General features: G+C 45.4%; 1 protein-coding gene across 1 annotated transcript in view; it reads right to left on the reverse strand.

Annotated features, from left to right (window-relative positions):
* Nucleotides 1-16,086, reverse strand: part of LOC124619836 (dachshund homolog 1) — a 983,755-nt gene that overhangs the window by 330,724 nt on the left and 636,945 nt on the right. The window contains exons 6-7 of the mRNA XM_047146444.1: nucleotides 13,880-13,956; nucleotides 7,633-7,794 (exon numbers count right to left, since the gene is read on the reverse strand). Coding sequence (XP_047002400.1) covers nucleotides 7,633-7,794; nucleotides 13,880-13,956 — 239 coding nt within the window. The remainder of the gene's footprint in view (nucleotides 1-7,632; nucleotides 7,795-13,879; nucleotides 13,957-16,086) is intronic.

Consider the following 16,086-nt stretch of genomic DNA (forward strand, 5'->3'; position numbering starts at 1 on the left):
GCTAGAGCCCAATACCGGCGCCCGTGGGGCTCCGACGCTACCTGCCGACGGCAGTAAAAGTGTGTCACGGCGACTGCCGCGCGCGCCAGAAAGCACGTAAGCTATTACGGCGGGCCAGAGCAAACATCCGGCGCGCAGAGTGGCAATCACAGGCTCGCGCGCATCTGATGCTGCGCCACTAACAAGACCGCCCGTGTAACCTTACAACAAACAGATCGCCGGATAACAACCCGGGACCGCCGGCCGCGCCAACACACCTATTATTATTATACACTCCCATTACCGAAAATGTCTCGTAAACATCTGGACGTAATTAAATACACGCCGAGCTTCTCCCTCTATTGCCCAATACTGCCTTTGTCCGTCTCCCTGGCGCTGCACGATCATTACATTAATACAAACGCGCCATAAATTTTAATACCGCCGCCCGCTAACGAGATATATGAGAAATACCGGCCGCTGAAAAATGTATAACGAAACGAGAAGGAAATTAAATATAGTAGTACAGCCCGTACATTAACTAACAGCTCGCGTGACGTTCGGTGTTCTAAAGTAAACGCCGGTGGAGCGCGGAGTTTAAAAAAAGAAAAGTTCGGGTGGGTAAGGCTGGAAGAGGATAAGAGAAGTACAGAGAGAGAGACGGGAGAGAAATGGAGTGTTCATATTTGTAAAAGACGGCAACTCCCGCCGGTTTTAATAGCCGCGGTGGCGCGCACCATTAGGAAACAGAACGCAGTCGGGCGTCATCGCTTCGTTTCGTACACCTAGCAGGGCGTCATCGTCAGGAATTATTGTCCGCCGGCGGGTCGTAAATCGGCAGCTTGGCGGGGCGTCGCCGGGTCACCACTAATGGCGTTCGCCGCCCTAACCGATTCCTCACGATTCGCTTTTATTAGCGCGGATCACGAAGCGTCGTTAACTGCCGGCTACTCCTGCTCTCGAAGGCAGCGCTGCAGCCTTGCGCTGGGTTCGGTGGGTCGCAAGCCTACTTTGGAAAAAAAAAGTATCATAATTGACTTACTGTATTCTTTAATTCTGAGTGAACGGTACGACGAATAACATAACTTCAAAGTTTTGTAAATACTCAAATGTAGCTGTTCTAGCTAAAGTGTACAGGCAATGCCCGCATCTCGTGGTCGTGCGGTAGCGTTCTCGCTTCCCACGCCCGGGTTCCCGGGTTCGATTCCCGGCGGGGTCAGGGATTTTCTCTGCCTCGTGATGGCTGGGTGTTGTGTGCTGTCCTTAGGTTAGTTAGGTTTAAGTAGTTCTAAGTTCTAGGGGACTTATGACCACAGCAGTTGAGTCCCATAGTGCTCAGAGCCATTTGAACCATTTTTTGTACAGGCAACATCTGACCTAAAAGACGATGCGTCTAACTTAGGGAAATATAGAAGAGAAGAGAGTGACGGGAACTCATAGCGTTAAGTATCCCATTTTCATCATGGGCACCTGTGCTGGAGCAAAAGCTACGAACGGCTAAGGATTAGGTGTGGTACCAGTACCTGCTCTTCCCATAGTGACGAACTGTCTTCTATGTCTGAAAGCACATCTGAAGGTGATGTACTTCTATTTCCGCGTCTTCTACAGGGCTATTACAAATGATTGAAGCGATTTCATAAATTCACTGTAGCTCCATTCATTGACATATGGTCACGACACACTACAGATACGTAGAAAAACTCATAAAGTTTTGTTCGGCTGAAGCTGCACTTCAGGTTTCTGCCGCCAGAGCGCTCGAGAGCGCAGTGAGACAAAATGGCGACAGGAGCCGAGAAAGCGTATGTCGTGCTTGAAATGCACTCACATCAGTCAGTCATAACAGTGCAACGACACTTCAGGACAAAGTTCAACAAAGATCCACCAACTGCTAACTCCATTCGGCGATGGCATGCTCAGTTTAAAGCTTCTGGATGCCTCTGTAAGGGGAAATCAACGGGTCGGCCTGCAGTGAGCGAAGAAACGGTTGAAAGCGTGCGGGCAAGTTTCACGCATAGTGATGTGAAAGATTCAGTGTTTAAACCTCCTCTACCAAGAAACGTGCCAGAACTGCGAGCTCGCATCAACAATGCTTTCGAACTCATTGATGGGGACATGCTGCGCCGAGTGCGGGAGGAACTTGATTATCGGCTTGATGTCTGCCGAATCACTAAAGGGGCACATATCGAACATTTGTGAATGCCTAAAAAAACTTTTTGAGTTTTTGTATGTGTGTGCAAAGCATTGTGAAAATATCTCAAATAATAAAGTTATTGTAGAGCTGTGAAATCGCTTCAATCATTTGTAATAACCCTGTATTTCCGTATCTCTGCTACGTATCCGATAGTTCAGTTTACGAACAGTAAGTGAACTGAGGTCCTTTAGGTTGTTGTCACATGCTGTCAAAGAGTGTGAGGTGTGTTGAGGCGTTCAGCTCAAGGTCAAGACGACTACAAGGAGGAGATATCATCCACCCTCATTAGATTTCCTCTGGTTTCCATATGGCGATTGACCTTCTTCCAGTCTTAGTGCTTCGGCACTTTAGCAGAGTCTAATTGTTGATGAAAGCAAGCAATGTGGGTCGGCATCTCTGTTTAGGTTTTCCAAGTGATCATCTGCCTCAGTTCTTACGTCTCACACAATGCTGACCGCAGCAGAAGGCGCTGCTCCCAGTATGTATCCGTACTAGCACAGCTGACCTTCCTACCCCGCAGAGATTTTGGTACGCATTTTAACAGAAATTCCTCTTTTAAAATGCATACCAAAATCTCTGTAAGATATGATCCTGGTGATATGTCCAATCAGGAAACTTTTTATTGGCCCTACCACGCACTATGACGCTTAGGGTAATGTTCACTGCATGTCTTGATCACTCATCGCCGGTACTGACAGTCCTCAGAGTATTCCAAATGCTGGACAATTCAAATGTTATAATAAATTCATTTGGAATTGTAGTAACAATGGTGTGTGGACAAACGAGCTACGGCAACCGTTCTTGTCCCGAAACAGACTTTCAGGATGAAATTTATGAAAAAATTATGGCGTTTCATGGCGTAATATCAGATACATGTTACCTATCAATCCTAATGCAGCCGATCTATAGTGAAGGTCGCCATACGTCAAAGAAGGGAAGGGTATTTTTAGGTATGAAACTAAACTCCATCCGAACAGGCCTTGGAAGGCCCAACGGTACCGACCGGCCGCCGTGTCAGTCTCAGCTTACAGGCGTCACTGGATGCGGATATGGAGGCGCATGTGGTCAGCACACCGCTCTCCCGGCCGTTTTGTCAGTTCCCGAGACCGGAGCCGCTATTTCTCAATCAAGTAGCTTCCCAGTTTGCCTCACAAGAGCTGACTGCGTCTCGCTTGCCAACAGCGCTCGGCAGACCAGGTGTTCATCCATCCAAATGCTAGACGAGCCCGACAGTGCTTAGCATCGGTGATCTGTCGGGAAACATTTTTACGTACATTTACAATTATAGTAAAGTACGAGGGTTATTCCAAAAGTAAGGTCCGGTTATAAAAAAAAAATCAAAACTAAAATGTTTTTTCAAAACAATTGTTTTATTTACATTCCTTACATCTTTATCTATTTTTCTACATAACTTCCATACTTATTTAAACATTTGTCACATCGTTCAACAAGCTTTTGAATGCCCATGTTATAGAAATCGGCCGCCTGTGACGATAACCAGTCCTTAACTGCTTCTTTCACTTCATCATCTGTGTCGAAGCGCTTGCCGCCGAGAAACTCCTTTAAGTAACGGAACAGGTGGAAATCACTTGGCGCCAGGTCCGGACTGTAAGGAGGATGGTCCATCTGTTCCCATCCAAATTTCTTGATCAGAGCTTGCGTTTCATTTGCAGTGTGGGGTCTGGCATTGTCATGCAACAACAAGATTCCAGACGACAAAAGACCACGTCGCTTATTCTGGATTGCACGTCGAAGTTTAGTCAGGGTAGCGCAGTAGGCGGCTTTATTAATCGTTGTTCCTCTCTCCATAAAGTCGACTAACAATACTCCACATCTATCCCAGAACACAGTCGCCATAACCTTACGTGTTGAGATTGTCTGCTTTGCCTTGACCTTGACTGGCGATGACGTGTGACGCCATTGCATTGACTGACGTTTAGACTCTGGAGTGATGTGAGAAACCCATGTCTCATCCCCTGTGACAACATTGTCTAAAAGACTGTCACCTTCCTTATGATATCGCTCCAAAAAATCAAGAGCAAAAGCCATTCTTTTCATTCGTTGGGGCTCAGTAAGCAGCCTGGGAACCCAACGGGCACACAATTTGTGAAACTTCAAATGTTCAGACACAATTCTGTACAAAGTTGTTCTACTCACATTCGGAAAATGCATGTCTACGTCTGTAATAGTGAATCGGCGATCTTCACGAATTTTTTTGTCAACCGCATTGACCAAATCGTCTGAAATCACTGATGGTCGGCCACACCATGGTTCATCGTGCACATTATCCCGTCCTTCATTAAAAGCTCGCACCCACTTGCGCACTTTACTGTCGCTCATTATGTTAGGACCGTACACTTCAGTAATCTGGCGATGGATTTCCGCCGCTGAATTGTTTCTTGCAGACAAAAACCGTATTACTGCCCTTACTTCACAATCGGCGGGCTGATCAATTGTCTTAAACATTGTAAAGTGACACTGTGAACTACACTCAGCAACAGTAACAAAGCGAATGGCGGCGTTTGACGCGCAAGGCTTGCCGGGAGTCGGCGCGCATGCGTGTTTTGTCATTGGCGCCAAATTTCAATAGTTACGGCGAATCGGACCTTACTTTTGGAATAACCCTCGTAGATGCGTGTAGCACCATCCTAATATCGAAATATCTATGTAAAAACATTACAGCTTATGAACATACGTAACACATGTTACGCAGAATGTGGCATAGTGACATACATCTTGCTAATTCTCAGTATAAATACGTACTGTGCTACAAGTAACTTGTATGATAAGTTGTGGAGCCTTCCTCGGTTTTTCATAAGGAAAGAAGAAAGCGTCCGATAACTGAGGTATTCGACACAGCTAAGGCTGGACTGTAGGCCTTGAACTAAAACGACAGCAATGTTATTAAGAGAATATCTCTCCACAGGGTCCTCAAGCAAACTTTTGCTGGAATGGTGTAACACAGATACCAAGCGGAAGAGGTCACGATGTCTAAGAAAAGCAGATCGAAGGACTACGAAATTACGGATGTCAACAGGTGTGAACTGAGACAACAAACTCTATTCTCTTAATAAGAAGCAAAAAGGAGGTGATAGTGATGATGATTGATAAGGAGAGTTAAAACTTCGGGCTGTCCGCTGGTTGTGTGATGGGAACACAGAAATTTGTGTCACTTGCCATCGTTGTAGCAGAACTCTACTGGAGGGACGGGGTCAGCTGGCGCCAGGCGGCGGTGGCGGCGGCGGCGGAGGCGGCAACAGGTTCGGAACAATGGTCGGTAGCAGCGCCCGCGGACACGCTACCGACACCCGGCAGCCGCCAATCCTGCACCTCATGGAGCTCAAAGTCTTACACCGACGATATACTGCATTGTGTTCGCAACGACATTACACTGTAGTGGCACAAGTCATGGGACAGTGGTGTGCACACATGCAGATGGCGGAAGTACCGAGTATGCAACGTATAAAAGGTCAATGCATTGGCGGATCTCTCATTTGTACGCAGGTGATTCGTGTGAAACAGTTTCCGACATGATGACTGCCGCACTACGGGAACTGAGAGACTTTAAACGCGGAGTGGCAGTTGTATCTAAATGCACGGTACATTCCATTCCGCAAATCGTTAGGGAATTCAATATTTCGGTATCCACAGTGGAACGAGGGTGCCGAGAATACAAAATTTCAAGCATTACCTCACACCACGGACAAAGCAGTGTCCGAAGCCTTCACTTAACGACCGAGAGTAGAGGCGTTTGTGTAAAGTTGTCAGTGGTAACAGACATCACTGACTGAGATAACCACAGAAGTCAATGTGGAGCGCACGACGAATGTATCCATTAGGACAGTCCGGCGAAATCTGGCGTTAATGGGCTACGGCAGCAGACGACCGACGCGAGTGTCTTTGCTAACATCACGAAATCCCGTGCGGCGCTTTCCTGCGCTCCTGACAATATCGGTTGGGCCCTACACGACTGGAAAACCGTGGCCTGGTAAGATGAGTCCCGTTTAAGATGTTGATAGCTGATGGTAGGATTCAAGTGTGGCGCAGACCTCACGACTTCATGGACTCAAGTTGCCAACACGGCACTGTGCTAATGATGTGAGATGTGTTTACACGCAACGTACTGGGCTCTCCTGTCCAAGTGAACCGATTATTGACTGTAAATAATTATGTTCGGCAACTTGGAGACTGTTTGCAGCCATTCATCGGTTTTATGTTTACAAGCAACGACAGAATTTTTATGGATGACGATGCACCATGTCACCGGGTCACAGTTGTTCGGGTTTGGTTTGATGAACATGATCTACATCTGCACCTACATCTACTTACTTACTACACAAATCAGAGAACGGTGTATCGCTGAAGGTAGCCTATACCACTACTCGTGATTTCCGTTCCCGTTCCACTCGCAAATAACGAAAAAAACGACTATGTATATATATATATATATATATATATATATATATATATATATATATATATATGCCTCCGTAATAATCCTAATTTCTCTCGTCTTCGTGGTCCTTACGCGAAATGTATGTTGGCTGCAGTGGAATCGTTCTGCAGTCAGCTTCAAATGCTGGCTGTCTACATTTTCTAAATAGTGTTCCTCGAAAAGAATTTCGTCTTCCCTCCAGGGATTCCCATTCGAGTTCCCGAAGCATCTCCGTAACGCTTACGTGTTGTTCGAACCTTCCGGCCGTAAACCTACCATCCCCCTATTAAATTACTTCGATGTCTTCCTTTAAGCCAACCTGGTATAGATTCCAAACACTCGAGCGATACTCAAGAATAGGTCGCAATAGTGTCCTATATGCGGTCTGCTTTACAGATGAACCACACTTTCCCAAAATTCCACGAATAAATCGAAGTCGAGCACTGGCCTCCCGTTCCACAATCCTCACATGTTCGTTCCATTTCACAGCGCTTTGCAGCTTTACGCTTAGATATTTAAACGACGTGACTGTGTCACACGGGCACGCCTAACGCTGTACATGAGCATTACTGGTTTATGTTTCGTAATCATCCTCATTAACTTGAATTTTTCTACGTTTAGAGCTTGCTGCCCTTTATCACACCAACCAGAACCATGAAATTAGTGACGCCAGCAACTGAGGAATGATAAAGTGGAGGAGGTTCTCAGTAGAGTGTCTGTTGTGCCACAATGTCGGTGAATACTGCCGGAAGCTTGCCTTCTCCTGCGTTGACATTAGTGGCTGCAGTTACTCTTGAACACCCGACTATCTGAGGAATCCATCCTCCACCCATCGAGAATACGACCGTCTGCGGCCCTGTCGAACTCGGTTAAGTTCTTCCGCTCCTCGATCACCTTGAAACTTGCACTACCTGCTGTTGGACATTTCCTCCCGCTGGTTGCCACGGCGCTCGACACGAACTTCTCCTGGCAGTGCGGCTGAGTTTGCAGCTGGCAAGGCGCTCGAAATTGTCTGCGGGGCACTCACCCGCGTCCTTGTCGTCGTCGTCGTCGACGTCGCTGACGTTCTCGTCGTCTTCCTCGTCGTCGGGCTCGGCCGTGTGTCCCGCCTCGCTGCCCGAGTGCTCGCCGCCGGAGCCCGCGCCGCTCTTGCTCAGGTTCAGCACGGGCGAGTGGCCGTTGCTCGAGCCTGCAACACAAACAGCTCCATGTCACTCTCCTCTCCACAGTGCCTCTTACATACAGCTGGCCTCGAAAATAAGACAATGATACTCCCTAAACAAAGGTATCATAGAATGAAGGATTGCACGTCCGATTCTCGTGGTTGCTGGTGAATCTCCCAGACTGTACAGTCGTGGTCCATGAAACTTTTTTGTTCCTAATGTTTCAGGCAGAGCTGCCTTCGACATCTTCAGAGGTTCTCCAGTATCCGCCAGTTCTTATAGATTCAACACTCAGCGGATCCAAGGGGCACCCCTGAACATGTCCGGCGCAGTTCTGGACTACTGAAGATGTCTGGCGCAGCTCTAGACTAAAGGTCAAGTACAAAAAAGTTTCATGCACCACGACCATACAGCTACGAAGAGTGGTGCTCCCGGACCCGCTGGGTCTTATCGACTCAACACTCAGTGGATCCAAGGGGCATCTCTAAAGACGTCCAGCACAGTTCTGGACGAAACGTGGAAAACAAAAAGTTTGATGCGCCACTGTCATACAACCATAAAGATTCGCTAACAAACTATAGGGTCACCTCGCTAGCAGGAGATATAGGGACCGCTGTAAATAATGTACGAATAAATTCGCCACAGATCCCGAGTAATTTGAATTGTTGCGTAGTTTCGACCATCAGACTCGATCATCCTCACATATTAATTTCTCTGTTGGCAATGAAAAGTGTGAACTCATCCTGATAAGTAATACAAGAAATCCAAAACATCTCGGATGCACACTGAATCAGACAAATATAAAGGCTGAAAATTCAATTAAATACCTAGCTATTACAATTACGAATAATTTTAACTGAAACAATCACCTAGATAATGTTGTGAGAAGAGCAAACTGACGACTGAGATTTATTGGCAGAACACACAGAAATTGCAACAAGTCTACTTCTCGAGTACTGCTGTGCTGTGTGGGATCCGCATCAGATGGGACTGACGGAGGACATCAAAAAATGGCTCTGAGCACTATGAGACTTAACTTCTGAGGTCATCAGTCCCTATAACTTAGAACCAATTAAACCTAACTAACCTAAGGGCATCACACACATCCATGCCCGAGGCAGGATTCGAACCTGCGACCGTAGCGGTCGCGCGGTTCCAGACTGTAGCGCCTAGAACCGCTCGGCCACTCCGGCCGGCACGGAGGACATCGAAAAAGTCCAAGGAAGGGCAGCTCGTTTCGTGAAATAGGGGAGAGAGTATCATGGATATGATAAGCGAATGGGGGTGATTATCACTAGAACAATGCCGTTTTTTGTTGCGGTAAGTATCCTCATTAAATTTGAAACAGTACCTTCCTCTTCCGGCTAGGAAAATATTTTGTTGGCGCCCATCTACATTGGAAGAAATAATTCTCATAAAAAAAGATAAATCAGAGCTCGGCTGGAATGACTTCAGTGCTCGTTTTCCCCGTGCGTGGTTAGGAAGTGGAACGATAGGGAAATAGTTTGAAAGTGGTTCAGTCAACCCTCTTTAAAGCACTAAATTGCGAACTGCAGAGAAATCATGTAGATGTGGATGCTTTAACATGTTAGTTGTTTTAAACACCACTCGGCACCGTCGTCAACATAGTTTTGTGAGTTGCATCTGCTGTGTTTACTGTAAGACCATCTGAGGATCTCCGCGTTCAATGAGAGAAACTAATCAATAAATCACATAATCTGCGACCTGTGGCGGTTTTATCTGTGCATTTTTCCTTAGGGTGACAGCAGCAAAAAAGCCAACATAGTGGACCTAATGCAAACGCTGGTTTGAACAGTTATCTTTTAGGCATGGTGTTGCTGAAGGTGGTAGCTCGCCTTTGCCTTCTTAGTACATGTCAGCTGGTTCAATTAATCATATACAGTCAATTAGTAACAAAACGATGCCCGAAACTACACGGAGCTGCAGAGCGTTGGAACAAATTGCTCATAGGAAGCCAAGTGCTGAAAGCACTCTAGACTCTACAGTGTTATTACGACACGCATGGTCGCTATGGCCACCATCTAACGTCCTGAATGCTGTCATGTCCATTGTGAGTAGTTGAATTAGATGCCCAATAGAATAAATTCGAGATCATATGACGAAGGGGTGACTGGCAGCAGGTTTTCCCGTCGTTGTGTGATGTTTTCGGACGTTGGTTCCCTCCTGTCCTCAAATCGATCCTAGAAACAGTCACGAAGTGGGTCGGTGTAGTTTTGTTACGCCACTGTATGAAAGGCGAGGAGCCTACACTTTTGAGTGGTAAATGCGAACCACGTTACACTAGCAGACGTGGAAGCCTTAAGTTCCAAAATGAAACCTAATTGTACCGTGGATTCCGTCGAGAATGTTATGAAATGAAATCTTTCTGCTGCAAGGCTGCCTTTTTATTCGGCAGATTCATACCTCACGACTGGCACTTTCAACTATTTTATCTTTCTTAGATAAACCCAAAGATCACCAAAACATAGCAAGAACGTAAATATATGAAACGGATTAGTATCGAAGCTCCAGAACACAGTAACTGTTTGCTTACTAACAAAACATCGTACCAACGCATTGAGAGTTGGCAGGAACGAAGGAAGATTAGTGTTTAACGTCCCGTCGACAATGTGATCGTTAGAGACGGAGCAAAAACTCAGATTAAATGAGCACGACGAAGGAAATTGGCAGCGCCTTTTCAGAGCAACCATCCAGGCATTAAGCGATTTAGACAAATCACGGAAAACTTGAATCTGGACGGCCAGTTGGTGATATCAACCGTCGTCTTCCCCAATACGTGCTAACCACTACGCATCTCGCTCGGTAGTGAGAGTTGGGAATATAGCAGAATCGTATTTTCCAATACTATCTAAGATAATGACAAGTCAAGTACGCAACGCAGCGCAGTGTTTGAGTACGGAATGAAAGAAATGGAGAGAGTGAACCCTGGTAGTAGCACACAGCCTGTTCTCGAATACGTTCATTCGAACTTCCGGACGTAACGCGCAAATTATCGAGCGGATCAAATGGTTCAAATGGCTCTGAGCACTATGCGACTCAACTTCTGAGGTCATCAGTCGCCTAGAACTTAGAACTAATTAAACCTAACCAACCTAAGGACATCACACACATCCATGCCCGAGGCAGGATTCGAACCTGCGACCGTAGCGGCCGCTCGGCTCCAGACTGTAGCGCCTAGAACCGCACGGCCACTCCGGCCGGCAACGAGCGAATCCCCATCAACGATGACGAACACACTCAGTCCATGAAATACTGCCGAACGGTGTGGCGTTCAGCCCTAGAAACTGCCCCAAGATCTGGTGCTGAGAAACATTGCGTCACCATTGGCAACCAAATACTGTAGACGAAATTCTTTCGCATCGTCAGGATTCGAATCGGTTACATGAGGATCTCGACTTCGAAGTTGAGAAGGAAAATAGTAGATTATACAGCGTCACTCACCTTAGATTGTATCAACCCTGCCAACTTACCAGTACTCAGGCGAGCGTTTCTGGGGTTGCGCGCCGACAGTAGAAACAGAAGAGGGTAATTCCTTCCATTCGCGTCAATGGAGAACATTTTAAATGGGTTCAGCGTTAGTTGCTTCCCTGTCTGCGCTGCAGATGCACGACGCGTGTGGTGCGGGATGAGATATTTGCGGAAGGGTAGCTCTGGAGTGGTCGCTATCAATTACTGGGGAGACGTCGTGCAGTGGCGAGTCGACCGGCAGATATCCTTCACGGAGACGTCCGCTGACCACACGCGGAAGCCGCGATGGATGGCCCACCGCGATACTGTACGGACAGTAACATGTGGGCCGAGCCGATAGGGCCAAGGGAAGCGGCTGCTGGCTACTTCACCCCGCTGTGTAGTCGCCCAGCGAGGCTGTGGTAATAGCCAGCAATCCCAAGCTTCGCAGACGGTAGCTTCAATGCTTGTAGATACTCCATTCCTTCTTTTACGCGATAAATATAAATACTACGTCACTGTAGTCTGTAAAATTTTCCGAATTACAGCGACTATTTTATTTTGCTTATTTAGTGAATGTTTTTTTTTTTTCCATCTCTCAAGGAGACAATGAGCTGTAGTAGAGCATAGCCCATTTCAGCCAGCAGTTATAGGTTGTCCTGGTGTGACACAATTTATGTTGGGTAACTGTATGCTTATTTAATTTAGCAGAATTTTTAGTTGCATATAAATGCAAAGCAGAGAGGAATATGTTGTTTAAGTTTCCTTCATTCCAAATCCCGTCATTCCCCCCATGGCTGAGCAAAACACCTCTACCGAAAAAACTCCAACTGGCTTGTATATATTCATACTACCTCAGTGGGCTTGATAATGTGATATTGTGATCTTGGAACTGCCTCTATGTTGAGAATTACCGTCTAATTCTGTAGAAGATGATGAAAAACTTGAAAATCTAGTCGATGTAGAGAATATTGTCTCCTTCTGTTGGTTTAAATTGAAGTACTTCTGCTCAGTAAGTTGTTCTTTCTCTATCAGGCTCGTACATCATCACAAACCGTCGTAGGTGTTCTTGATATGTAGACAGTCTCATTGATTTCTTCGTTTTCTAGCTCGCACGGAAAGATATAGGTGGTCGTTTCTTACGCACGCTGTTCGAGAATGGAATAATACAGAATTATTGTGAAGGTAGTTTGATAAACTCTCTGCCACGTAATTACGTGTGATTTGCAGAGTATCCATGCAGATCTACATTGTGTTGGAATGAAATCGATAGGGTTTCGAGAATAATGTAGGGAGGAAATGCATATTCGAATTCAGGAAAACTAAAAGTTGCATGACTGTCCTGCAAGAGTGACTGTTACATAGTCTGTTGAGGCCGAATCTGTTGATTTGTTCTTTTATTTCACCCTAGCATATTTTAGGTTTTAACTAATGTGTACACGGAATTTAATGGGAAGTCATAACACAGGTCTCTAGCTATTCAAAGCATCCTTCGGTCCGCAGATAGAATTTTTTCGTTTCGTTACATGAGATAATCCATGCTTGAGATCTATAATGTGAACTGTCGCTACTCTTTGGCTTCCGTTATAGGTGCCGCTTCATGGTGGCCACAGCCAAGGAAAGACATTTATTGAAATATTTTATAGGAATGTGGAGGCATATTACATAAATCTTAAACCTAAATCAGTTAACGCCATATGCTTAATGGGCTGTATATACTGACGCGGGAAATATTTCACGCAACTGAAGAGAGGCAACCCAACTTACGTCACTCTTACGTCGAGTAGATGATGTAACTTGGGTTGATATATATATATATATATATATATATATATATATATATATATATATATATATATATATTGGGTAGAGCAAACCAAGGACTGCGATTCATTGGCAGAACACTTAGAAGGTGCAACAGATCTACCAAAGAGACAGATTACACTATGCTTGTCCGCCATATTCTGGAGTATTGTTGTACGGTGTGGGATCCGCATCAGGTGGGACTGACGGATGACATCGAAAAAGTATAAAGAAGGGCAGCTCGTTTTGTATTATCACGAAGTAGGGGAGATAGTGTCACAGACATGATACGTGAATTGAAAAGGCAATCATTAAAACAAAGGCGCTTTTCGTTACGACGGGATCTTCTCATGAAATTTAAATCACCAGTTTTCTCCTCCGATTGCGAAAACATTCTGTTGGCACTCACCTACGTAGGCAGAAATGATCATCACGATAAAATAAGAGAAATAAGGGCTCGCACAGAAAAATTTAAGTGCTCGTTTTTCCCGCGTGCCGTTCGAGAGTGCAACGGTAGAGAGACAGCATGAAGATGGATCATTGAACTCTCTGCCAGGCACTTTATTGTGAAAACAGAGTAATCACGAAATGTAGATGTTGTTTCAAGGTGAGTGAAATATTTTCCGGGCAAAATTTATTCTGCCTACCCTGCGCTATTACGCAGTTTATAATAATCATTCTTCTTATACGTTAATTTGATAGTTGCCATTTAATTCTCCCAGGCGCTAAAGCAATTTGGTGTCTTACTCTGACAGTTGTAAAGGAAGTCTGTGAGACTGTGAATAAATTTAAGCAGATGGTGAGTACTGTCAGCGTGTAGGTGCAGTTGCAGATACTAACCGTTGTGCGAACTGAGGTCCCGCACCTTATGGTCCAACGCCAGGGCCCGTTCCGTCTCGCCGCGCTCTTCTCTGAGCCTGCAACACACAACGGGAACACGCCGTTAGCAAAATCGTCAACCAGCGACGTGGTAGCCACAACACATTCAAAGCATATACATTACAAAAATGGCTCAAATGGCTCTGAGCACTATGGGACTTAACTTCTGAGGTCATCAATCCCCTAGAACTTAAAACTATTTAAACCTAACTACTCTAAGGACATCACACACATCCATGCCCGAGGCAGGATTCGAACCTGCGATCGTATACATTACAATGCAATAAGTCAAGTCAGCGAAATCCAACTCACTCTCTAAGTAATACAGTCTTGGAGGTAAAAATCAAACATTGAAACTACGATGAAATCTTCTCGGATTATTAGACGAGTCGTAGCGCTGTGTTGCCGCAACGTTTCGAGAAGCTTCCTACTCGTCATCTTCAGGCGAAGTGAAAAGAGGGTAGAAATACGTTGAAACGTTGCGAGAACTTGACGCCGTGACTCTGCTGGTAACCCGAGAGGATTTCATCGAAGAAATTCGACGAGAAACCTGCGTTCCATATTGATACTGTGTGTTTCGTAACACAAATTGGTGACATGTTCATCTTTTAATACATAACTATCGACGATGCTGTGTGCTGTATGTTCGTCAACCATAAATCACATTTTCAATTGTGTTTTTCGTACATTATACCATTTTTTCATGATGTTTTCTATAGTAAAAGGAATAATACTATTCAGTTCATCACATATCCAAAACATCTCAAATAAATGGCATAATACACGAAAATGCACCTCACAACATAAGTAAAAAGAAAATCGTGACTGGTAATCAAAAAGCTTATTTTATAAACAAACTCTACATTTCTATTTGTTCGTAAATGTGGAATTTCAATAGAAGTAAAAAAGAGTTACTATTAGCGAGATTCGAGCCAGCTATTTTGCGATTATTAGTCTTTACATGCTTTGCATTCGTCCACCAGCCACTACTATCAAAAATTCGACGTGTATTGTGCTTAAGAGCGCTCAGAAGACTTAATCATAAGCGGAGATTTGTTCCACTTCTCTTGAGAGTTGTGTCATACTGCTTTACGGAACTGATGTTCGAGCACTGGTTTTCAAAATGTACGAAGAAATTCGAAGAAGGTCCGGTCCCTGTCTGAGGAAACCACTGAGTACTCGAGACGTAAACTCACAAACTAGAGAACCATTTCACTCGACGTTGCTGTTCCATTTGTAATTCTGGGAGTTGATGTTTCCGTTACTAATTACCCCCATCACTATTGATGGGAAAATGCTTGCTATAATTCTTTTGGAAGACGTTGTCTTAGTTCCATCCGCCGTCTGATGTGCAGCCCTTATCTCAAACGGCAAAACGTGTACGAAGCTCAGGACTTTTTAGCTTCACGCTTTTCAGAGGGACGTCGAAGCGACTTACTCCAACGAAAATAAAGAATATTTGGCCCCTCAGTGCGCTGGGAGCCGGACGGCACGGGCGCTGGCAGGTTAGCTATCTGAGATAAGGGCGCCAAATCAATATCGCTTATCGCGGGGCTCTCGCAGGAGGCATTTAATCATTTATCCAACAGAGCAGCGTGTTATTACCGATAATGATAAATATGACACCGACTGGCCGCCACGCAAGGATACGGAACGTGACGCCTCTCGGCTGTATCATAAACCAATCTGCGGGAAAGCAGATGTCACGGCCATATGGTGCCCCTCCTCCCCCCTCCCCCACCCTTCCACCATCACAATTTCCGGACGGGTAGACAGGCGCAGATTTCTACGCCGCGTTCGCCGCGACAGATCGCGGGCGTTTGCGGAAAGGGGAGCGACCACCCGGAAAGCCGCGGCAATCCTTCCTCTGATAAGCACACCTCTCAGATTAAGCAATACTGCGAAACTCATTGGTCGAGCTCCAAATCCATCTTTTACAGGTTATGTCCGAGCGATTTGATAAATCGTCTAGACAGCTGCTCATAAATATCCTGGATAAACAGTGCTGATGCTCCAGGTTAAATGCAGCAGTTATTCTTTCAAAAAGTTCACGACCGGTTTCGTCTCCATCCTCATTCAAGTGAGCTACAGCTTTGTACCAACGGTAGCAAGACCTGACGCCATCTCTCCTTATTGAAATTTTCTACGATTTTGTTATTAAATACTGC

This window comes from Schistocerca americana, chromosome 6 (genome assembly GCF_021461395.2).
Source record: "Schistocerca americana isolate TAMUIC-IGC-003095 chromosome 6, iqSchAmer2.1, whole genome shotgun sequence".
Taxonomy (NCBI): domain Eukaryota; kingdom Metazoa; phylum Arthropoda; class Insecta; order Orthoptera; family Acrididae; genus Schistocerca; species Schistocerca americana.